The sequence below is a fragment of the Gordionus sp. m RMFG-2023 genome, chromosome 3, assembly GCF_954871325.1.
Source record: "Gordionus sp. m RMFG-2023 chromosome 3, tfGorSpeb1-WG-v2, whole genome shotgun sequence".
Classification (NCBI taxonomy): Eukaryota; Metazoa; Nematomorpha; class Gordioida; order Chordodea; family Parachordodidae; genus Gordionus; species Gordionus sp. m RMFG-2023.
Genome location: NC_088777.1, coordinates 36,602,041 through 36,628,277, shown reverse-complemented (window position 1 = coordinate 36,628,277; position 26,237 = coordinate 36,602,041). Strand labels below are relative to the sequence as shown.

The 26,237-nt window shown below is 24.9% G+C and overlaps 1 protein-coding gene across 1 annotated transcript in view; it reads right to left on the bottom strand.

Annotated features, from left to right (window-relative positions):
• LOC135927568 (Krueppel-like factor 9) overlaps nucleotides 1–26,237 on the bottom strand; it is a 40,033-nt gene continuing 13,796 nt past the window's right edge. The window contains exons 2-3 of the mRNA XM_065463631.1: nucleotides 5,651–6,122; nucleotides 1–283 (exon numbers count right to left, since the gene is read on the bottom strand). Coding sequence (XP_065319703.1) covers nucleotides 45–283; nucleotides 5,651–6,107 — 696 coding nt within the window. The 5' untranslated portion in view covers nucleotides 6,108–6,122 and the 3' untranslated portion in view covers nucleotides 1–44. The remainder of the gene's footprint in view (nucleotides 284–5,650; nucleotides 6,123–26,237) is intronic.

The following is a 26,237-nucleotide window of genomic DNA, read 5'->3' as shown; positions in this document are numbered from 1 at the left end:
TGAATTCCGAAATTTTCATGCGGCAAAAAAAATAGATAAAATATTTAATCATCATAGGATTCTCTATGAGAATATTTTCTCTTCGTCGGGATCATCTCTTGTCTAAATGAGGGATGTATTTTTGCATGTTTTTGTAAATGATCTCTTCTGCTGAACTTCTTATCACATATTGGACAATCGAATTTTTTGTCACCAGTATGACATCTCACATGCCTTATCAGCTCATCATTCCTTGCAAAACATTTAAAGCAATTCGACCACTGACAAATAAACGGTTTTTCACCTTTCAAAATATAAAGGATAATGAAATTGATATTAAAAAGCGCTTGATTATAATTAGATAACTATGTTTTTATTTTAGTAACACCTTAGCTTACAATTCAATATTTAGCAAAATTTAAAAATGAGCAAGAACTTATTATAAATATTACTTACGGAGGGTTAAATCTAGTAAAGATACCTAAAATAAAAGCAAGTTCTTAAAAGAATTAGACGACGCATGATTAGTTCCAGATGTTAAATAGTCTATTTTTTAAAAGAAAATCGTAAAAGAGCAGCGGAACACGGGGGGGGGGTCTAACAAAATCATAAAGAGTCAAAAATGTAAATTTTTGCCTGTAAGATCAGGTCGTTGCGTAAGATTTGAATTCAAATTATACAGTGATTTTAAAAAAAATTAACTCCTCGAATTCATGTAACTGTTATAAGTCTGTTTGACCCTCCCCCCAACAAATAGTCTTCTAAATAACATAAAAATCAATAAATATATTTTATTTTTTTATGTCAACTTTCCTTTTCTTCACACTCTTCTCCTCCTTCTCCAACAATTCTTCACACGTACATCTAGAAATAATATAAGGTTTTCCATAAAACAATTTTTTTTTTAAATTTAGAAACAATAAGTAGTATATAGTAGTTTTTATTTTGAAATATTAAATTAAGCTTAGTCTCAGGGTTGCCAGATGACACAATTACCGAGTTTCTCACGATTTTGGGTCTTATTTTTAACTTGCTCATGTTTTCTCACATACCTCACTCTTTTCTCACGTTTTTTGAGCAAATAAAACATCACACAATTTAATTTTAAAATAAATTCAAATGCGTCAAATTTATTTTTGAATTTGTAAATAGTAGCTAACAATAACATTTATTGATAAACATTCAAAATATTAAATCCTGAACTGAAAATAGACAGATATTGCTAGAAGAAAACAAATTAATCAAAAAAAAAATAACATGAATGCTCAGGAAACGAAAAATAGATTTCTTTTCAAAAAATGCAATTTTATATTCTTAACAACCACTCATATACAACATCCGGGAAGATATTCATGATACTGATAAGGACTACTGTGTAAAGAAAAAAACAAAATGGATTGGATTTGATATGAAAATTGACCACGGAAGACTAGCCTTCGGAAAATTACACCCTATCCAATATAATTATTTCTGAATATTACTTAAAATATTTATTTTTCATTAGTAAGTTAAGAAGAATAAGAATAATTAAACCTACATAAATCGCCTGATACACCCTCGCACATTATCCTGGATAAAAATTCACCAAAATTGAAAAAAGACAAAAAAAAATCGAATAGCCATTAACTAAAAAATTTTTTAAATATATATTAGGGGAAACTGGGGTTAAGTAAACCCCGGTGCTTGGCTAACCTCTTAATTTAGTTTTTAATTTAAATAGACTAGAATATTAAATTTTTCCTAATATAATTAATATTAGTATACATCTATAGGAAAATCTTTTTAAAAAATTAATTATTAAAAATTTTAATTTACAAATAAAATTTTGATGTCAAAAGATTTTTACTGACAGAATTTTAATTTTTATTAAGTTATATAAAAGCAAATTTTAACCCTTTTATAATTTGAGAAAGTTTTTGAGTATTTATTTTGTCTAGTTATTATTTCAATACTTTAGTCAATTTAGAGATAGCAGGGCTTGCTATACCATACACGTCAATTATGGCAGTTAGTATGGAAAAAATATTTAAAAATTTATGGCTGTGTATAGTTGGTATTTAGGATTTATACTAAGAAATCATAATCTCCTTTAAGATTCTTATTTTTATATGTTCAAAATATTTATTAAAATAACCAAATTTAAGTTTCAATTTTTATATTTGCTTTAATTTAAAAGTATTATGATATTTTGAAATATAAAATTATTCTATATATATCATTGATAATAAATAAAAATGCATTTCAATTCATTATAGCCTAAAACTAATGGTTTAGAAAGCCCCTTGTAGTGGAATGCTTAACCCCACTAATGGGGCATGTTGAGCAAAATTTTAACTTCTATGAAAAATAAGATTTCAAAAATATGATTATATTCTTAAAAGGCACCTTTATAGAGTATAGTTATAGGTATCGATTCATATATTGCTCTTTATAATACCTAAAAAAACACAGGAATTATAGCCGATTTTGTAAAAATCGGTTCCACCAGCGCCCTATCCTATCTTATCCGACACATATCTCCCTAAGCTTTTAACTTTATGACTCGTCCTGGAGATTAATTTCAGGAAAAATGGGATCCACTGGAATCGAACCGGGATCAAAATAGTCCTTCAGTCCAGATCTGTAACCTCTGAAATACACGTTTGTTACACTTAAAAGATGATTGAAAGGGGTTTTACCCTTATTTTTTTTCCTTTTTGGTGATTATTAGTCCGGAGATCTTTAACCGATGATCACTATAAATATGGTATACTATAATATGACCTGCAGAAGTCAAAATTTAAACCCAAAAAAAGAAAATTTTTTTATGCTTAGCCGGGATTTTTTTTTAGCTCAGCGCTGGCTGTTTGATTTTAAGTTTAGCCCAGGTCTTTTTTAAAATTTGCATATTTTATGACCAGACCAAGCCCATTTAAAAAATTTAGTTATTTGAATAATTTTAGTTTGTAAAATCATTTCAAAGGGTAAATTATCGCAATCAAAAAATTTTAAAAAATAATCATAAATTTTAAAATTTCTCAGAGTTTTTTAAAACTGATTTCTCTCTCGATAGTTTATGCAGCATGGCATATTCGTCTTGTATAATATTTGGACAGGTCTTGTCAAGGTGTCTGCTATTGTCCTTCTTATATTTAGCTTTTAAGATGACCTGCCGTTTTTATTAGAATGGATATGAATCTCATTAAAAAATAGGTTGGTCTTAGTCATTCTCAAACTTTGTGTTAAGATTTTATTTGAATTCGCTCAAATTAGAGTATTTTCACCTAAAAATATTTATATCTTTTCTTTTTTTAATGCAAAGTGTGCCTCGAAAATGATTTATAATCCATTATTAATAGTTTAGAATATTTTTTTAAGGCCGATTTTCTGGTAGGGGTGGGGGTGAGACTAATCTTCCTATTACCATTATATTAATCTTTATTGAAGGCTGAACTTAAATTACAATTATTCGTGCAAATAATTTTCAGCATATTTCCATAGCACGGTAAAAAATCTTCTATAGTGCGCACAAATTAAGCGTTTACATTTTGCCGTGCTTTTTTTTAATAAAAAACGTAACGTATCCTTTTAAATTGAGGATGTCCATTTTTTATTAGTATCGTCGATTCAAAATTTTAACAAAGTTAAAAGAAAGAATTGGTTTTGCAAATCATATTATCGTCATTTTATTTCATATAATTTATAAATATTCCATTTTAAAAGATAAGTTATTATTTTTATATTTTATATATATTAAATTTAATTTACATAAATTCAACTTTGAGATTTTTAGCCCCCCCCCCCCCCACTTTATTATACTTATCTGGGTAACAAGGTTTTGTAGGCTTTCCTGCGAAAACCGAATTCTTCCAAATGAATAAAAAAGTTTTAAAAAATTGTAAACCAGTTAGCGTTTTTTAAAATGGTTTCTAATACTAAAATTTTTATTATTAAATATAATAAACAGTATCATAAAGGAATATGCTGTTGATAAACCCAGACGGAGGCCGGGTAAAAAAGGGCGGAATACTTGCAAATTGGGAGTGGGGAGAAAAATTCAAGCATTTGAGGGAAGAATATTTTGGCAACCCTGCTAAGTCTAGTCATTATGTTTTTAATAATGGTATCAGATCTTTAAGTTCGAATTTATTTCAATTTGTTCTTTACCTATATATTCAATTCCCTTTTTTAAAAATTAGATTTTCCATTTCTATTCACTTTTTTTGCCAAAGTTTTTTAAACTTTTATATATCTTATTAGTTCTTTTCCTGAGGATACATGTCCATAGCGATTTAGCGAATTCAAGGCAAAAGATTTTCAAAACTTAAATTATTTATAACGATTTTGTCGTCGTATTTCCGTATTAGAGTTGCCTCTATTTGCCCTATGAATTTTAGACAATTCTGTCCTTGATTTTTTAATGAATGAAAATGAACTATATCAAGAATTATAACAAATTAAGAGTAGCTTAAAAATTCACTACAACTGAAATTCATAGAGTAAGTTTAGAGACCTTCATGGGCCGGGTATGGGTCTAATAACATATTTTCTAGTGGGCCTGGGTTTTTGAAATTTTTTTAAATGTGCTTGGGCATAAATATTTTTAATTTAAATTAAGCTTATTTAAACCAGTTGCAAAACTTAAAAAATATTTTTCTCCCAATAATAATAAATTTCAGTATTGTAAACAAAATGAGTGTCTATTTTCATGAAATACAATAAATTAAATTTTTGGACATGGGTTTGGGAAATTTTTTTAAAACTTATTATGGGTTTGGGAATATTGAATATGGGCGGGGCCTTAGTCTATTTTTACGAGCAAGGCTTGGTTAAAAAATTAAGGCCCATGAAGGTCGCTGAAGGTCCAGGGAAATAAAATATGGACCTTAATTTGTTAAAGTCCATATTCACTCTTATTCTCTATAATAAAGTTAATGAATAATTAAAGATAGCCCGATGTGACATTTATGCAGCTCATTCTCTTATGGTTGGGTCATACTAGAACCAGAGCGTTCTCCAACGTTTGGGGGTTTAGCCATTATAAAGAGTAAATAAAACAGTTAGAAATTATTTAAATATATTATATATATATATATACCTACTACTTTAAATTATGTAATTATTAGGAATTAATGCAATTAATAAGCAGACGATAAAAATTTTAATATCTAAATTTTAACGGTTTTTGGTTTGCTATCTTTTTACCTTATGCGCTCCAATTCTCAAACGCTCTGGTATTGGCATGGTGCCTTTATAATTTTCAAACTTAAACATTATTAAAATTATGTGAAAAAAAATATTGGCGTTTCTCCTCTGCTTTATTAGATTTTATAATTTTAGTGTTTTCGTAAATAAGTATTTTATTACCAGTAAAAAATATAATTAATTGCTTTATAAAAATCAATCTATCAGAAGGCTTAATGAAACTAAAACTCTTTAATTAAAACAAATCATCAAAAAGCGAAACCTGACAATTAATCCCTCTAATGTAGAAAACTTTACCTTTCTTTCACTCTTAAATATACGATGGCTAATCAATAACCTCAGCCCACAAATATTCTTTATAACCCTGGTAGCTAAAAGCTAAGAGTGAGAAGGTAAAGGAAGTTTTATCAATAATTTCATTTGCTACTACAACCATATCCTATATGCAAATGACAGCGATGATTTATTAATAAATTAAATGTTTCACCTGTATGAGTTCTATAATGTGATGTCAAATGAATTAATTTGTCATAAGAGCGTATACAATTTGAATAGGGGCAAATATATTTTTTTGTGGTAACTTTATTAGATATCTTTTTATTGTTATTTGTGACGTTAATATCAATAAGGCTTTCTGGAGATAAGGGGCACACAGAATACGGATCTTGATTGACTCCATCGTTGATTGAAAACCGGCAATTTTGATTAAAATTTTTAATTTTGGTCATTGACATATTTATATTATTATCATTATTTATTAGCGGCTGGAGATGTGGCGATTTGAATAAAAATTTGTCGAGATTATTTGCTGGGGGTGTTAAAGATCCTATATCCTTATTAGCAAGTCTTAATGGTGAGAATTTGGGTTGAACTTTGCCCTTTGACATATGCAGCAATATCTTGGCTGCCTCAAATACATCGTGTTCCTCTCCTTTGTCTACCATTAGGTATTCCTGCCCCTATTATATAAATATAAAACAGCTTTAATTTCTAAATAAAAATGTTTGTGTAATCATAATCAACATTGGTTATAGGATATAAAAATTTTTGAAATTTATTATTTTTGTTAAAATTATTTCAAATTATAATTATATGGGGTGGCTCAAAAATACGTCACTTTTTGAAATCTTTATAACTCTAAAATGCGTCCTAATTTTATATTTCCTTAAAAGGTGTAAGGAATTTTTTCATAAGCAGGCTGAATGCGTTGTCATTGTTTTGAATTATAGCCTGACTTTCGCCTTTTCAAAACATTCCCTAATCATAAAATATAACACAAAACACAAAAATACTTTGAAATCTTTATTTAAATAAAATTATAAAAATACATAAATATAGTTAAATAAACAAAAAATATGATGGATAGGTCCCCCTTTTTCTTGTATGACAGAACAGCTAATAATCTTTTCTTCCATTGATCGAAAACCAAATTTAAAAAAATTTTCTTGAGCTTTTAAGGGCCATACTTGTCGAATTTTTCTTTCAAGCTTGTCTAAAGATATAAAATTCATGGCCTATTTTTATAAACTAGAGATCTGCAAAATCAGGCCGGGTCCAAAGAGCTTAATTTTTTTAAAAATGGCCTAAATTATAAAATAAAATATATATATTTTAAAATTTTTTTCAAGAAACATGGCACCAATAATTTTTTATTTGTTGGTAAAATAATAAAAAACTTGATCATGTTCAGTGTAAATCTATATTGAAAAAATAATTTAATTTAGGTCCGATGAAGATCACTACTTTCGGGTTATCGGAATATGAATCCGGTTTCTTGAACCATTATCAAAAAAAGAAAAGTGTCAAACTAAAAAGAAATGAGTCCAATCAAAAAAGAAAAAATTTTCATCAAAAAAGGAGCATAGTATTTAAATTTCTATAAATTAAGCTTTTAAAATCTGAATTAATCCTATTTTTTAATTGGACAATTTTTTAGAATTATAAAACATGAATTAGTAGATGTAATTTATAAAATTTGAGGTCGTGTTGATGCTTGGTCCGAGACGTTGGTCATTATTATATTACTTATGGTATACTCAGGGCCGTGCAGAAGGGGCAATCGTTCCAGGTCGTTGAAATTAGACAATTCTAAGGGCCGCCAAATTTTGTAATTTTACTCAATTATTTTTAGCTCTTGAAAAATATCCCTGTATGAATTTCGAAAAAATGTTTGCATGTCTAGCTGATGCATTATAATAAAATATTTGATTTATATTTTAGTAAAAAAAACTTCATTTATTTTTTAATTAAGAAATTTAGTTTTTTTTATCGAAATTTAATATAAAATTATTTGACCACATTCGCCGAATTATGAATAGTGAAATTCATAATCATTACTTTGGAAATTGAATTCAAAATGAGATTATTAACTTGATAGGAGATAAAATCTTAGAAAAAATTGGTGATGCTATTAAAAATGCAATATATTCGTCGGTAATATTAGACTGTACACCAGATATAACCAGCCAAGAACAATTAATTATAGTTATATACAAAGAACCTAACAACTCCATTGAAATAAATGAGCGATTTGTTGGCTATCTAAAAAGATTCCAGTACTGTCTAGACCTTGGTAGAAGTATTTTTATCAGTATCTAAAAAATTGGGATTAGAGATAAAATAAATTTTCGTGAACAAGGTTACGATAATGGATCAGATGCTTTAAAGGGATTCAGACTCGAATATTACAAATAAATCTGAGTATTTTTTATACCTTGTGATGACCACAGCTTAAATCTGCTGCTTAGTGACATGGCACGATCATCATTAGTGGCAAAATCATTTTTTTTAGCATTGTCCAACAAATATATATTCTCTTTTTTGTTTCGACCCAGCAATGACATATTTTGAAGGATCATATGAATAATTTTACGTTAAACCCGCTACCTGAAACGCTATGGGAATGTAAAGTGGAAAGCATAAAGGCATTAGAAATTAGGTTGGTGTTATTTAGTGTCCTATTCTTAGTTTAAATTATTTTTTATTTATTTGACCTTATATTGATTTTAATAAAAAAAAACAATATTATATTTTTTTTCTTACTTCTTTTATAAAAATAATTAATTTTTTGTGATTTTAGAAATAAAAATAAGTTGAAAAATTTTAAGAAAAAATAAAGGTCTCGAAAATATATAAATTGTATAACAAAAAAATATTATAAGTAATATAAGAAAGAGTTGAAAGAATTACATATAGAATAGTTAATAAAAATATTTTGATTTAGAGTGTTGATAAGTAAAATATTTACCATGCACTAATTGACATATCCAAAAGACTAATGATCCTAAATGCCAGTGGCCCCTACAACGGGGGGGGGGGGTCCGTAGCAACTGCTTCAGTAAATTTGAGTGGGGGTACATTTTTTTTTTAAATTTTCTTTATTAAAAATTCTTTTACTGTTTTGTTACATCCATCATGATCAAGTGATTTCTGGTTTATAAATGTAAAATAAGACCCCACCCCCCCCCCAACTTAATATTTAATTTAATTTATATTGACGGAAATTTTTCTACTTATTTTTTTAAGCATAATATGAATAGATAGTAGTATTCATATTTTAATTTAAATATCTTATCTTCCCTCCCTCCCTTTTCTTAGGAATCAAATGATTCCATCAATATTGTTGAAAAAATAATTGACAAATTTATAATTAATAAATATCTAGAATTAGAAGCTCTTCAACATACACATTATTTATTCCCCAGAGATAATAATAATAGAAACAGATCCTTTGATGAAAGCTTTTATGAAAAAACTAATATTGACAATAGCAAAATTGCTAGAAATTGGATTACTTATAGTCAGGGTTTAACATTTGCTCAAAATTCAAAAATCTTCACAGATCGTAGCTCTTTTGAAGATAAAAAAATGCGAAGATTTTTTCGCTAAAAAAATAGATTTTTGAGCAAAATAAAAAAAAATTTTTGTAAAAAAATCTTCTATGATTTTGAGAAAATTTTTTTGTAATTTTATAATATACTAAAATCTTTAGCAAGAAAATCTTTATTATAACATTTTTGATCCTAAAATTTTTTGTACAAATATTTTGTGATTTTTTAAAAATAAAATTTTTGATATTTATTTTTTGATCTTAGAAAAATATTATTTCATAAGTTGTGTAAATGTGAGAATTTAACGATTACATATTTTTTAATATTTGGTGTTTTTTTTGTCATAATCATAATTAATATTTTACATTTAATGTAGAGTATAAAAGTGACATACTCATATCAGAACCTTTAAAAATAATTTTAATTAAAATAAGCTAGTTGAGCATGTTTCAAGATGGTTTCAGTGATTGTAAAGGATATAAAGGTGACAATTGTCATAATCGTAATTTTTGAACTTTTTTGAGTTTTTTTTAAGTAAATAAGTAAAAATATGTTTTGTAAATATGTTAAATTAAAATTTCAGAAGATGTACCATAGAAAAGTGACAATTGTCATAATCTTTAATTATCAACATTTTTAAATTTTTTTAAAGCAAATAAATAAAAATATGTTTTGTAAACATGTTAAATTAAAATTTCAGTGAAGATGTACTATAGAACAGTGACAATTGTCATAATCGATATATCAACATTTTTAAATTTTTAAAGCAAATAAGTAAAAATATGTTTTGTAAACATGTTAAATTAAAATTTCAGTGAAGATGTACCATAGAACAGTGACAATTGTCATAATCGTTAATTATGAATATTTTTAAATTTTTTAAAAGTAAATAGGTAAAAATATTTTTTATGAACATGTTAAATTAAAATTTCATCAAATATGTATCTTAGAATAGTGACAATTGTCATAACCGTTATTTTTAATTTTTTTAAAGCTTATAGGTAAAATTATATATTTTGAACATTTTTAATTTCAGTGAAGATGTACCATAGAAATTGTTATTATTAAGCTTTTTCTATTTTTTTGTACTAATGAGCTTACTACCTATAAAGGTGACAATTGTCTTATTACTCATTTTATATATTTTTAAATTAAACATAAGTAAAAATGTTCTGATATAATTTAAAACTAGACAATTATCTAATTCTCAACTCCCTTTTGAAATTATTCTAGTATATGTCGTATTGGGATTCGGAATCCGTGGGGATTCGGAATCTTTTGATTTTAAATCCTTTATCGAGAGCGATTTAAAAAAATTTTAAGTTCGATTTTAATCGGAAATGCTTTCTAGCATGGGTAGAATACCCATACTGTAAATTTCAAACAATTTTGCCATGAACTTTAGAACTACTTCTAATTTATATGGATTTTTTAAATTAAAAAAATACTAAAATTCTATCGCTGAAATGGGCTGAAATTTATAGGGTAAATACTGTACACATGCTGGAATTCAATTCCTGTAAAATCAAAATTTTAGAATCCAAAAAATCGTCCATATTAAATGATTTAAAATTGAGAAATGCCGAATCCCCACCGATTCCGAAACCCCATACGACATAGATATTTTTTGAAATTATCATATTACTCATTTCCATTATTTTTAAATTATATTAATATAATATTTTGTTGGAAAACACTTTGTGCTATAATATCCAAACTCGGCTCGATGAATTTACCCCTTGAATTTCTAGTTGGGCAAAGTTATGATGGCGCCTCAAATATGAGTGGAAGAATCAATAGTGTGCAAGCCTTGATTAGAGCAGAGGCGCCAAAGGCAGCCTTTATTTGGTGTTATTGTCATCGATTAAATTTAATCATTGTTCAATTAGGCCAATCAATTAAAGAACTTCGAAATGTTCTAGGAATACTAGATTAGATTTATATCTATTTTAATGGTGGTAAAAAGATATGAGATACTCAAAAAATGTCAGTGTAATGATCTGAAAAAATCGCAACGATTTCTACGCATCAAGAATACCACTAGGTAATAGTACCTTATTTATTTAGATTTAAAATGTTTTTTCATTTAGAAGCTGGCTATAGTCATATAAAGCTATTGTAAATTTTTTTCTACTTTATGATGCCTTGAGGGCAGCCTTAACAAATTTAAAGGACTCTGAATATACTGCCACTTCCACTATGGCTATTGCTATAGTCTTTAGAATAGAAAAATTTTATTTTATTTTATCACTTTGTGTTTTGGATAAAATATTGTCGATAACAAGTTTTGCTTGTACAAAATTTCAAACCATTTCGAAGGATATAGGGGTTTCAATAAATCAAATTTAATTGGCAAAAGATTGCCTGATTAATTTGAGAAGTATAATTTAAATTGTCTTTAATTATTTTTTTAATCCTAATAGATAATAACACTGAATTTTTGGATGTTTTTCCAAAAGTACAAGATTTTATGAAGGAGAGGAATCTAATTTTATCATTGAAAAATTTTTTATTTAAGCAACTTCATGGGCCAGGTATGGGTCTAATATTATATTTTCTAGAGGGTCTGGATTTAAAAAAAATTTTTTAATGGGATTGGCTGGGTTTGGGGTTAAAATTATTAAATTTAAATTTAGATTATTTAAAACAGTTGCTAATTTAAAGAAATAATGCCTTTTCTTCTTCTAATAATAATAAATTTCAGTATTGTAAACAAAATGATTGCCTAAATATATTTAAATATTGTTTATTTTCATTAAATAAAAAAATTAAACTTTTGAATATGGGCTTGGGCCGGATTTGGAAATTTTTTTGAAACTTATCATGGGCTTAGGAATTTTTTTTTAACATTAGATATAAGCCGGACCGGGCTTGGGCCTAAAAAATTTACTACGAGGTTGGGCCAGGCTTGGTCAAAAAATTAAAGCCTTTGAAGGTCTCTGCAATAAATAATAATATAATTATAAATTCTTTCGCTTTCTCTTCCCCCAATTTATCTAAATTATTAATTTAAAAATATATTTTTACATTTTATTTATAATATATTAAAGATCGTTGCAATAAAAATTATTTTAAAATTTATGGGTGTCAAAAAATAATTGACCCTTTTTTTAAGGGGGGGGCTTTTCAGTGGGGTATTCTGCTTCCATCCCTCAGAAAGTGTAGGGGTCACTGCTTTTTTTGATGGGTAGAAATAAAGGTAGCGCGCTACTTTTAAAGATAGGTTTTAACAACTCACCTCTGCTCTTAGTCAACACAATATAGTGAGTATTTTATAACTAGGTGTTGGAAGGAGGGGGGCTAGAGGTGGTGAGAAAATTCCACAATTTAAAGGACTTTTTATTTTATTTGTATCTATCTTCATCAGTATTAGGGAAGGGCCTAAAAAATTGAAATTTCAAAATCAAAAGATTTAAACTTAAATTAATAAATATACTGCTGATTAATATAAAATTGAAAGTATTTTATAAAATGATGCTATTAAATTAAAAATAATTCATTTCTTATTTTAGAAATTAAATGGTCAATAGTCGGGTTGCTTAATGGAGTTTTGATGGGGAATGCCCCCCCCCTCCCCCAGCCTTTACCTAATGACACCATCGATTTGACTTAACTTTATCCTAATATTGCATAAAATTTCACAATTTACGACACAGATAAAATAAAATATATTAGAAAAATTTATCATTTATAAAATACTAGAATGGATTTGAATATTATCAAATTAGATTGAATAAAAAAATGACAATTGCTAATAGAAAATAAGGGTATCACGAGTATTCGGCGCGTATCTAATACAGTTGCAATTTATTAGAATAAACAAAAGGATGATTAAATAGAAATCATTTTAAGGTTGGTCCTATTAATTATTTCTTAATTTTTTTTACAAAAATCTCAATTTTATTTACTAATTGTGTAATATCAATGAAAAATAATAATACCAAAAAATTAATAAACCAATATTTATAAGAGGACCAATTTATATTAATATTTTGCTCATAGATGGCATAAAGGTTTGGACCTCTATTTCTTATCTTACATTATTTTGGCTAAAATCTTAATCGGTCGTTTTAAAAAAATGTTGATCAAAAAAAATTCAAATTATTTTTAGAATTATTAGTAAGGGACTAACAAAAGGAAGGTCTCATTCTAGAGTTGGCATTTTTCAATCATATCTATCAATTTTATTAATTTAGAAAATAATTGTTGACTATAAAACCTTTAATAAGACTGACTCATTTTAGAAATTTAAATATCATTAAAATAATTCTATTAATCATTTTAAAAAATTTATATTATGTTTTTCAGGGTTTCGAACCGAACCGCTATAAAGAAATATAAAAAGAGTGAATTGAACTGTTATGAATATTTTTAACCTATTTAACCAGGTTCATAAAGGTTTTTAAAAATTATTAATATTAAATTATACCTAAATTTGAAATTTTAATTATTCGTGATTTCTTTTCAAATTATAATTCATCACTATTATCTTCATGTCATTAATACCAAGTTTATTGTTTTTACTTTATATATTCAAGTTATTAGAAATAAGGCAAATTACTAGTTAATGATTAGAAATAATCTTAGTGGGTAAATTATATAAGGAATTATAAAAATATAAATTAAAAAGATTTTTCTCTAAAATTAATATTATTTATATGGTTTATGATTAATTATTTAAAAAAAATTAAACTTATAAAAACCGGAGCGAACCAAAAAGAACTGTTATTCTAAATCGAACCGATGTAAATTTCTTCAAAAAAAACCTAAATGGAACAAAATCTTTATAAAATTCTAAACCAAAAACTTAAAGGAATGGAACCGTTATACTTTAACGGTCGAAACCCTGGTTTAAATAATTTGATTTTTTTTGGATCAACATATCTTATAACATCGTAAATTGATCCACCAAAGAATCTGATAAATATTTGTTTATTAAATTAATTTTTTATGATATTATTAAATATTTTATTGATAATTACGTAATTAGTAAATAAATTTGAGATTTTTGTAAAAAAAATGAAAAATATATTAATAGGACGAACTCTCAATATGATTTCTATTGCGTGGTTTTGTACGAATAAATTACATTAGATAGGAGCCGAATTAACCCTGCGTCGAATTAACTCGGAACCAAAAAAATAATTTTTTAAAACTTGTAAAAGCTAATAAATTACTTGACAGTAATTAAATCAATCTGAAGTGGTCTTTGGTCATTTAAAGCACTAATATTTAACTTCATTTATTAGTGTTGTTGTCCTAAATAAACTTAATAAGGATTCCTTTAAAACACTGTTAAGAATATAAATGATACTACAAAAGAGGACATTACTTAACGAATACTTAAAAAACATTTTACAAATACTTATTTTACTACAAAGAATAGAATGTGATGAATTTTAAGGCTTCAAATTTGGGGATGTATATTTATTAATTAATCTAAATTAAAAAATATACTTAAAATATTATAAAAACATAAATATACGACATTACTTAAACTAATATTTAAGAAAGGCGAAAAATATTTTAAAAATAATAATCATACCTTTGATTTTTTTTTGCTACAAAAGAATAGAATATGATGAATTTTTTTAATAATTAATTAAAAATTTTTAAACAAAATTAAACTTTAATATTATAAAATTATAAATATGGAGGGTAGAAAGAAGATGAAAATGTTTTTATTTGTTAAGGTTTTTATCAAAACGCGTTTCTACAAATAATAAGAATATTAAAATAAATAAATAAATTAAAATCAAGTAGTAATATTTATTAAAAAAATTCCTATAAAAATATAAGCCTGGCTTGATTGTTTTGTTTATTTTTTCCGACCTAAATTTATTTTAGGTCCGAGTTTTATAATTTTCTAGTATTATATTTTGGGCATGTTTTTATTTTTATATAAAAAAAATCTTATTTCTTCTTTATCAATTAAGTTTCAAAAATTTGCAAATCGAATTTTTTGGTTTTGTAGAATATAATTTTATTTTTTAGAGTTTTTTAAGTCCGAGATATTTTTTAAGCCCGGGATTTTTTCCGGATTCGGGTCAACTTACAAAAGTGATGGCGTAAAATAATTTTATATGAAAAGAGAATATAAATCCAGAACAGAAATAGTTATAAAAAACAAGAATGATAAAAAGAAGCAGATTAATGTAAATTTCTTTGCCAGCATTCGTTTAAACATATCTAATTTACGGAGGGTGATATAAATTAATTATAGCTAATTAATAAAATTACCATAATATGGCCAGGCCATCAATGGTTATTTGAACAATAACATTTTTTTATCAAAATATGATGACATTAAATTAAATAATTTTCCATAGAGTTTGAATAAAATCTTCAAAAAATATTCTATGATCTTTGTTCAAAATTTTTTTAAAGATATTTTATAAACTCTGTTTGTATCTGCATTAAATCAGGGTTAAAAAATATACTTTTCCCACCATTAACAAAGAGAGCAGATTATATTTTGTCAAATTTTTATTGCTTTGAATGAAATTTCTCCCAAATTATTCACCCAACCGGTTGGGGTTCCGATAAATTTTGAAAGAGGTTCTTGTTTTTATGAAATGTAACAAGAGGTTACATTGATTTGACTAGGTTCTATTAGTCTCCAACACTTTTGTTATTATATATTTTTGATCAACTAAAATTTGATTGATTATTTATTTTTTTGGAAATAAGCTTTAAAAAAAACTACTTTGCATTTCAAATATTTTCATTCAAAAAATAATATACTTTATATACCGTTTTATTATTTGAAGATACCATTTTATAAATATTAAATTTATTTGAGACAGGGTTTCTAACCCTGATTATTTCTATAATAATATACATAATTCAATAATATTTATTAATGATAATATTTTATTCACCAATATTAACAATTTTATTCAATCGCACAATCAGAAAATCTTCCAACACTCCCATGAACCCAAACCGAACCCAACTTTTTTTGAAAAAGGGGTCTGCGGATTTAATTGAAGTTTGAAAACCAATTTAGATTATGTTTAGGTTTACACATTACCTCTTAAACAGGTTTACAGCTTCTGGGTTCAGGCTGCAGTCCTGGTTTAAAATATAAAAAATATTTTTATCCTTGGTGTTTTTGTCTGGGTGTTGTTTGGCCCAGTGTTTTTTAATCTGGTACCTTACTTTGGACAGATATTTATATCCAATAATACCAATTGTAAGATATCTTTCGAAAATAATATTGTAATTCCAATATTATAAAAGATTTATTTTCCATTATATTTTTTGAATATCCTGTATATAAATATATATTAACATAGAAGTAAGAAATTTGGATAATTTTATGAGAGGGACGATCCCTCCTCCCAGTACTGGTATATGGTGGTCCGTCAGGTTTAACACTCTACCTATCCTTTTCGTAATTATATAATTTTTGTCTTTGTCCAACTTTTATTCAAAAACTAAACTGACCCTTGCCATATATAGACTCTAGCCCATAATTATATTAGGTAAAATCAGATATTTAATGATCGAATTAATCTAATGTTTAAGAATAACACTGTCTATAATTCTATCCACTTATATTTTTCATATTCCGCTTGTTTTAACGTTTTAATATGATATAATATACTCCCTTTATACAAACTAGCCAAAATTGCGAAAAAATAATATTTCTTCTGTTCAGGTTAGGATTCAGATAAAAATAACGGTTCAAGTTCGATTTGTAAAAAATTACTATATTGGTTTCGTTTGAACAGTTTGAACCTTTTGTCTTACAAATTGATTAAAATTATTTATGTAATGATCTACAATGCTTGGACCGAGTAACTGCTGAAAAAATATTTTTGGGCCGGTAAAAAAAATTAACTGGATGGACCAGCAAAAAGTGGGGTTAATAGAGAATGGAAAAAAATATTTAAAAGCCTAATTTTGTTAAATTAATATATTTTATTTTGTTATCTCAATGATCATTCATTCATAATTATATATCTGTGTTTATTGCTATAGTAGGAAACTCGTCGAACCTATATCCTCATTATTGGTTATTATCCATAGGATACATTTCTCATTAAAAACGAAGCCGAACGAGGTAATCTTAGAAGATAAAATTGGAATCGGGCCAGGCAGAGTACAAATTTGGACTGGCTCAGCGAAAATCGGGCTTTAAAACCTTTCTTCAAAAATCTTCATCCTCTTTAAATTTTATATATATTATTTTAATATTTCATATGTCTTGATCTCTAATTAACGTTTAAGTATGATCGTGTGAGAGGCTGGAAGTATTTGTCATTTTTAATAAATTAAACTTCACTCGGAAAATTTATATTTTGAAAAAGTATTCCTCCTTTTCATGTAAGAATATTCGTCTCTTTCAATTTTTTTTTAAATATAATAATGAAAGTTGACATGTATTGATTTAATTAACGTTTAGTTATCATCGGGTGATAAGCAGGAAGTAGTCCGCAATATCTATAATTTATCTTAATTGTTTAATTAATTAAACTTGCTAACATTGACTGTTACCATGTTCAAGAAGAGGTTGAGAAGAATCATCATGGCAACTGACAAATTTGACATCAATTTGTCGAGGATCAAAAAGGCAGTTTAGGGGCCATTTATGGGAGGCAAATATTCTATCAAAGCGCAAGGTTTGGAGGATAGGAATTTATTATTTTTTGGGGGATGGCCATGGGCCTGCTATTGCTATATTTTAATTTAAACGCATGTTGTCTAGTAAATCTCGGATCGGATAGTTTTTTATTATTAGATATAGCCATTTTTGTAGCTTACTTATAAATATTTAAATATATGGAAGTTAAAGAATATTTGGCATCTTTAACCATTTTTCAGGCTAAAAATATAAGTTTTTAGTTTGTATGCACCTGGAATGTGGCATTAGTATTTCAAAAATTTAACTATTACTATATATTTCTAAATTTTCTTAAAGCTAAAATAATTGTGACTCAGATGATGGTTGGGTATAAAAAATATTTTGTGAATTATGTGTTGTAAATCATTTGTTTCAATGGATATGTTTTATACTAATAATCTATATTAAATAATTCTTTTAAAAAATGCATGTCTATTGAGCCAACCAAATATATACTTGGCTTAGGGGTTATCACATTAGTCGCAAATACTTTAATTAAGGGCACCTTATCACCATTTATAAATACTATCTGAATTTTTTGGATTTGAGGTTTCAAGCGAAATCCAATACTCACACTCCATATTTTTGCTATCCAATAACATTATTTAATTTTAATCCATGTTTTAAGCAGTCATTTATTAAATCAAAAAGACTTTTCTCAGAAGAATTAGTCCCCCCCCCCTTTTATTTCTGAAAAAACATTTCTATAGTTCTCCTATCATAAAAGTATTAAAAACCAATATGGATTAATGAATTTATAGATTTCAATATTTAAATAATTACATTTTTGTTTCAAATCTCTGAATATATAAATATATCTTTTATTGTTTATTCAAAGACAACATTCTATATATTGCATATTTAACGTTTTCACGCTATTAAGGCTTAGTATTCATGATTTCAGAAATCTTATAATAAAAAAATTTATATTTTTGAACTCTTTCACAAAAATTAAGCAATAAAATCTATCGCTTTTAGCCTTTTCTTTTTATAATACAATAATTTTGCGACTAATAAATGAATCATTTGTACAAAATAATTTGTGTTAATTATCTAATTGCAAACTAAATAGAATGAAATATTAAATGGAATAAAAAGCCGCTTTAATAATTTCTAAATTTTGGGTCGAGTACCCAAAAAAGTTGTATAAACCGTGCAAAAAGACTGCTGGGTTGAATAACGCGCAAAACCATATGAATGGTTCGGTTCCGGCCATGCAGACATAGACATAACTAAGTGGTAGGAAATCAAAAAATTTCCCATCCTATCTGAAATTTGATGTTCTCGTAAATATCATTTTAAGCCAATACAAATATTCTCCTTACACACCTCTTACCCCCCTCCCGCCCAAAAAATATGTATACAATATATCACTTTAAACAATAATTTGAAGGGGAAAAAAGTTTAATAATTTTTTAAAATAACGACTATTATTCAAAATTTCCAGAAAAAAAAATTTTTATAAGAAAACCCAAATTATTCTTATAAAAATGTAGCATAACCTTCTCAGTCTAACTGCATTTTCGTCTCTTGGGATATTTCCTATCAAGCTTAATGCCAATTCACCCCTGAACGGAGATGATATAAAGATATTATCTAGTTTAAAAAAGCTTAATAAAAATAATCACGAGATAATCAAAAATACCTAATCAGAATTTATAAAAAATTTCCCGTACCCTCCCAAACCTGGCTAAGCCACTGTTGGAAATAAGAATACCTATGTAACTTAATTACTTGAGTAGCTGTTACCATCAAATAACAATATGATACTTATTAATTAAAAATGATTCATCGCTATCTTTAAAACAACTAAGATTCTAAAATGTTCAAGCCCATTTCACATATCTATTTAGAGGTCCTAAATTTATTTTGCTAATTTTAATTCTGATTTCCTTTTTTATTTAAGAGAATAAAAGGGGATAAAAGATTTGTAAGGGGTAAATCGTTATTGGTTTAATGAGGTGTAGAAATACCTAGTTCGGTTCAAGTTTGGATGACAATTTTTAACTGTTCAGGTTTGGTAACAATAACGATTAATCGGCTTCAATGCCGCGAAAACTCGTGTAATTATTACTTCTAAAATTCATTTCTCAATTTTTTTTATGATGATTAACAGTGTTTTTTTTAATCCGATGGTTCTTTATATGATTGAACATTTAATAAAAATAAATATTACACTTTCTAAGGTAGAATGCTTAAAAACACTGTCAACCAATATTATGTGAGAAATAAAATCGATTGTATATTACTCAACCAGACCAAGGTCAAACTCTGATCTTAAAGAGTTTTCAATACATCACATTTTCACTTTTTCTCCAACATTATTTTTTAACTTAAAATACTGATAATTAAACACTCTCACCCCTAATTGATTTCAAATATAAATAAAATAATGTAATAATATTGTATAACGTAAATTATTTAATGTCATTGTCCCCTTTATATGATAGATCATCCCTTACTTTATAAACCTTCTTTTACCTTTAATATTATATTTAAAAAATCAAATTAAAATTGTAAATAAAATTATACCAGATACTAGTCATTTACCTTTGTCTATGTATTAAAGCAATATTTAATATAAAAAAAATTAGAAAAATACATTTTCAGAGTTCATTTGTATTTAAATATGAAAAAATAAACAATTCTCTCGACACTTTAATCATGTTTATTTGTTAAAGAAAAAGATTAATACCTTGTCTTTTGTTTTGTCTAAAGGAAAAAGAAAGTAAAATTTTTAAAAATTATGATTGTTTTTATAAATATTTTTAAATGATGCAATAAAAATAAAATAAGTAATAATATGATTTTTTTTTATAAAATCTATATCAAAAGGTGAATGTCACCAGTTGTAATTTATTTCACCTACTTATGTTTTTTCTATAAATTTTATTTTTGGTTTAAAATGAGTGTTTATTTATCTGTAGTCCTATTGAATTTATCACTAATTGGAACCAGCAGAGGGTAGATAAAATAAATCAAAAAAAAAGAAGAAGTGAATATAAAAAAAATAATAAGAAACCGAAATTAAGGATAAGAAAAACCATCTTTAAAAAAGGACAAGATTTAATTTAATTCTAATAAAGTTGTTTTTATAAAGTGACTTCAGTACCTCTTCATTTTGGCCAAATTTTGAACATTATTTCTAGGCATAAAATATTTTCATCTTATTATATTTAAATTCACAAACTCTATTTTATGAATTATGATACATAAAATATATTTTATTATAAATTTTATTTTTTGATAAATCAAATAAGGCAAAAAAAAATATAGTCTAGTCGAATGAAAATATTCTTAAATTTGAGGATTGATACACGATGATTTTAATTTACAGTACAAGGTAAAAATGTTAAAGAACTGTAAAATAAATATTTAAAAAAAATAGGAAGAATATTTTGATTTTTTAATAAAAAAAAATTGATATACCCTAAAGCGGTTAGAATTAAATAATTATGAATCAGGTTCAAAAATAAAATGAAACATAGTATAAGTATAAATAAAAAATTGACTATGCATGCATATATACAACTTACTTATTAATTACTAAAAAAAAGAGTATTATATATAAAGTAGTCAAAGAAATTGCTTTCTTTTTATAATATATAAAAAAAGAAGTTCAATGAACTTTCTATTCTACTTTAACCTGGCATATAGCTCATACTAGAAAATATTTAATAAATGTGCCGTAAAATATTTTAAGCAATATTTCGAAGTTGGAATTAAAGTTCAGTACAAACACGCTAAATATTTATATAATTAATAATCAGATTATCTATGATTAAAGTTAAGTGATGAAGTTAGACCCTTAAATTGGTAAATTCCCTTTCATAATTTTCTACTTATAAAATCATCTCAAAAAATTTCTTTTTCTATTGAATGTCCGTGAAAAAGCCCTTGTACATTATATTAAAAAATATTATAGAAATGATAATAATGAATATAAATTAGAACAAGACTCTGCCATAGAGAGCTAAACATTAGTGATTTAATTATATATAAAATAAAGTTAATATTGACAATATCTCACCGTATTTAACCATATTTGAGGGATCAAATATAGGTCAATTGACCAAAATCTATTTGACAGGACAAATACACAGCCTTGATTTTACATTTAAAAAATATATCGTAAAAGTAAAGAAATAAATTCATATAATTTTTAATATATTCTTATTTGTTTTTTTGTAGTGCTATAAACGTTATTACAAATAAGAAACGCGTACGTCTCGAAGAAGGAACGCGTTACTGTTATTCGTTACCTTTTTAAAAAAGGAACGCGAGTTACTGACTATTCAAAAAAGTAACGGGTTACTCGTTACTTAAAAAATTAAATATTATATATGTTAGCGTCAATGTGTTATTTTCGGCAATGTATTATTTTTTATTATATTATTAATAATATTTTATTTATTATTATTAATTTTTTAAGATTATTATTTTACTTAATTTATAATTTTTTTTAGATAATATAAATATAATATTTTTATAAAATGATTTTTGATCGCTAATTTTTAATATTTTTTAATATTATATTTTACGTATTTTTTCCTGATATATCTTTTAATCGCTAATTTTTAATATTATTTTTTACGTATTTTTTTCTGATATATCTTTTGATCGCTAATTTTTAATATTATTTTTAAATATTTTTTAAGATTATTTTTTACGTATTTTTTTCTGATATATCTTTTGATCGCTAATATTTAATATTCTTTTTAAATATTTTTTAAGATTATTTTTTACATATCTTTTCCTGATATATCTTTTGATCGCTAATTTTTAATATTATTTTTAAATATTTTTTAAGATTATTTTTTACGTATTTTTTTTCTGATATATCTTTTGATCACTAATTTTTAATATTATTTTTAAATATTTTTTAAGATTATTTTTTACGTATCTTTTTCTCTCTTTTGATCGCTAATTTTTTAGGTAAAAATATTAACATGTTATATAAAAATTTCTTATCGTTATTTTTGAATTTTTTTAAATTAAATAGGTAAAAATATATATTGTAAAAATATAAAATTAAAATTTCAGTAATGATGTACCATAGAAAAGTGACAATTGTCATAATCGTTATTATTGAACTATTTTGAATATTTTTAAAATAAATAGCTAAAAATATATATTGTAAACAAGTTAAATTAAAATTTCAGTGAAGATGTAACATAGAAAAGTGACAATTATCATAATCGTTATTTTTGAACTTTTTTGATATTTTTGAAAGTAAATAGGTAAAAAATATATATTGTAAACAAGACAAATTAAAATTTCAGTGCAGATGTACCATAGAAAAGTGACAATTGTCATACTCGTTATTTTTGAACTTTTTTTAAAGTAAATAGGTAAAAATATATATTGTAAACAAGTTAAATTAAAATTTCAGTGAAGATGTACCATAGATAAGTGACAATTGTCATAATCGTTATTTTTGAACTTTTTTTGAGTTTTTTTAAAGTAAATAGGTAAAAATATGTTTTGTAAACATGTTAAATTGATATTTCAGTGCAGATGTACCATAGAAAAGTGACAATTGTCATACTCGTTAATTTTGAACTTTTTTAAAAGTAAATAGGTAAAAATATATATTGTAAACAAGTTAAATTAAAATTTCAGTGAAGATGTACCATAGAAAAGTGACAATTGTCATAAACGTTATTTTTGAACTTTTTTGAGTTTTTTAAAAGTAAATAGATAAAAATATATATTGTAAACAAGTTAAATTAAAATTTCAGTGAAGATGTACCATAGAAAAGTGACAATTGTCATAATCGTTAATTTTTGAACTTTTTTGAGTTTTTTTAAAGTAAATAGGTAAAAATATGTTTTGTAAACATGTTAAATTGATATTTCAGTTAAAGTGTACTATAGAAAAGTGACAATTGTCATAATCGATATTTTTGAACTTTCTTGATTTTTTAAAGTAAATAGGTAAAAATATATATTGTAAACAAGTTAAATTAAACATAGAAAAGTGGCAATTGTCATAATCGTTATTTTTGAACTTTTTTGAATTTTTTAAGATATATAGCTAAAAATATATATTGTAAACAAGTTAAATTAAAATTTCAGTGAAGATGTACCATAGAAAAGTGACAATTGTCATAATCGTTAATTTTTGAACTTTTTTGAGTTTTTTAAAGTAAATAGGTAAAAATATGTTTTGTAAACATGTTAAATTAATATTTCAGTGAAAGTGTACTATAGAAAAGTGGCAATTGTCATAATCGTTATTTTTGAACTTTCTTGATTTTTTAAAGTAAATAGGTAAAAATATATATTGTAAACAAGTTAAATTAAACATAGAAAAGTGGCAATTGTCATAATCGTTATTTTTGAACTTTTTTGAATTTTTTTAAGATATATAGCTAAAAATATATATTGTAAACAAGTTAAATTAAAATTTCAGTGAAGATGTACCATAGAAAAGTGACAATTATCATAATCGTTATTTTTGAACTTTTTTGAATTTTTAAAAATAAATAGCGAAAAATATCTATTGTAAACAAATTAAATTAAAATTTCATTGAAGATGTACCATAGAAAAGTGACAATTGTCATATCGTTATTAACAAAATTCCTTAATTCGCTTTTAATTATTATAATCAAAATTAATGATGAGTTTTTTTCCTGCAAATCGTTCCTTGATTTTATAAAAACTCTAGATATAAAAATTAATGTTTTGCATATAATCTTAGTTATAGTTTTAAATATTCCAATAAAATTGTAATTTTAGATAGTTCATTAAAGTGAATAAATATCTAAAATATATTTATTTATAGATTTTTAATAAATATGTCAAAGATATTATAGTTAGTTGATATACAAAATAACCTATATTTAGTAAACATATTTAGAAAAAGTAAATTAATTTAAAATTAATTATACATATGCGAGCTATTATTCATTATGTTAAAAACCTTTCTGATTGCTGTGAAGAGTAAAGTTTAATTATAATAGTGGAATATTTTATTATTTTAGTCATTAATACAACCATAATAAATCTCATAGAAATTTTTATATCTAGAGTTTTTATAAAATCAAGAAACGATTTGCAGGAAAAAAATTCATCATTAATTTTGATTATAATAATTAAAAGTGAATTAAGGAATTTTGTTTATAACTATATGACAATTGTCACTTTTCTATGTTTAATTTAAGTTGTTTACAATATATATTTTTACCTATTACTTTAAAAAAGTTCAAAAATAACGATTATGATAATTGTCACTTTTCTATGGTACATCTTCACTGAAATTTTAATTTATCTTGTTTACAATATATATTTTTACCTATTTACTTCAAAAAAGTTCAAAAATAACGATTATGACAATTGTCACTTTTCTTACATCTTCACTGAAATTTTAATTTAACTTGTTTACAATATATATTTTTAGCTATTTATTTGTAAAAAATTCAAAAAAGTTCAAAAATAAAGATTTGGACAATATCACTTTTCTATGGTACATCTTCACTGAAATTTTAATTTAACTTGTTTACAATATATATTTTTACTTATATACTTTAAAAAAAATCAAAATAGTTCAAAAATAACGATTATCACTTGTCACTTTTCTATATTACATCTTCACTGAAATTTTAATTTATCTTGTTTACAATATATATTTTAAGCTATTTATTTTAAAAAAAATCAGAAAAGTTCAAAAATAACGATTATGACAATTGTCACTTTTCTATGGTACATCTTCACTGAAATTTTAATTTATCTTGTTTACAGTATATATTTTTAGCTATTTATTTGTAAAAAATTCAGAAAAGTTCAAAAATAAAGATTATGACAATTGTCACTTTTCTATGGTAATCTTCACTGAAATTTTAATTTAACTTGTTTACAATATATATTTTTAGTTATTTATTTTAATAAAGTTCAAAAAAGTTCAAAATTAACGATTATGACAATTGTCACTTTTCTATGGTACATCTTCACTGAAATTTTAATTTAACTTGTTTACAATATGTATTTTTTTAATTTACTTTAAAAAAATTCAAAATAGTTCAAAAATAATGATTATGACAATTGTCACTTTTCTCTGTTACATCTTCACTGAAATTTTAATTTAACTTGTTTACAATATATATTTTTAGCTATTTATTTTAATAAAATTCAAAATAGTTCAAAAATAACGATTATCACAATTGTCCTATTCCATGGTACATCTTCACTGAAATTTTAATTTAACTTGTTTACAATATATGTTTTTACTTATTTACTTTAAAAAAATTCAAAATAGTTCAAAAATAACGATTATAACAATTGTCACTTTTCTATGTTACATCTTCACTGAAATTTTAATTTATCTTGTTTACAATATATATTTTTAGCTATTTATTTTAAAAAAATTCAGAAAAGTTCAAAAATAACGATTATGACAATTGTCACTTTTCTATTGTACATCTTCACTGAAATTTTAATTTAACTTGTTTACAATATATATTTTTACCTATTTACTTTAAAAAAACTCAAAAAAGTTCAAAAATAACGATTATGACAATTGTCACTTTTCTATGGTACATCTTAACTGAAATTTTAATATAACATGTTTACAAAACATATTTTTACCTAAACAGAAAAAAAGTACTATTTTAAA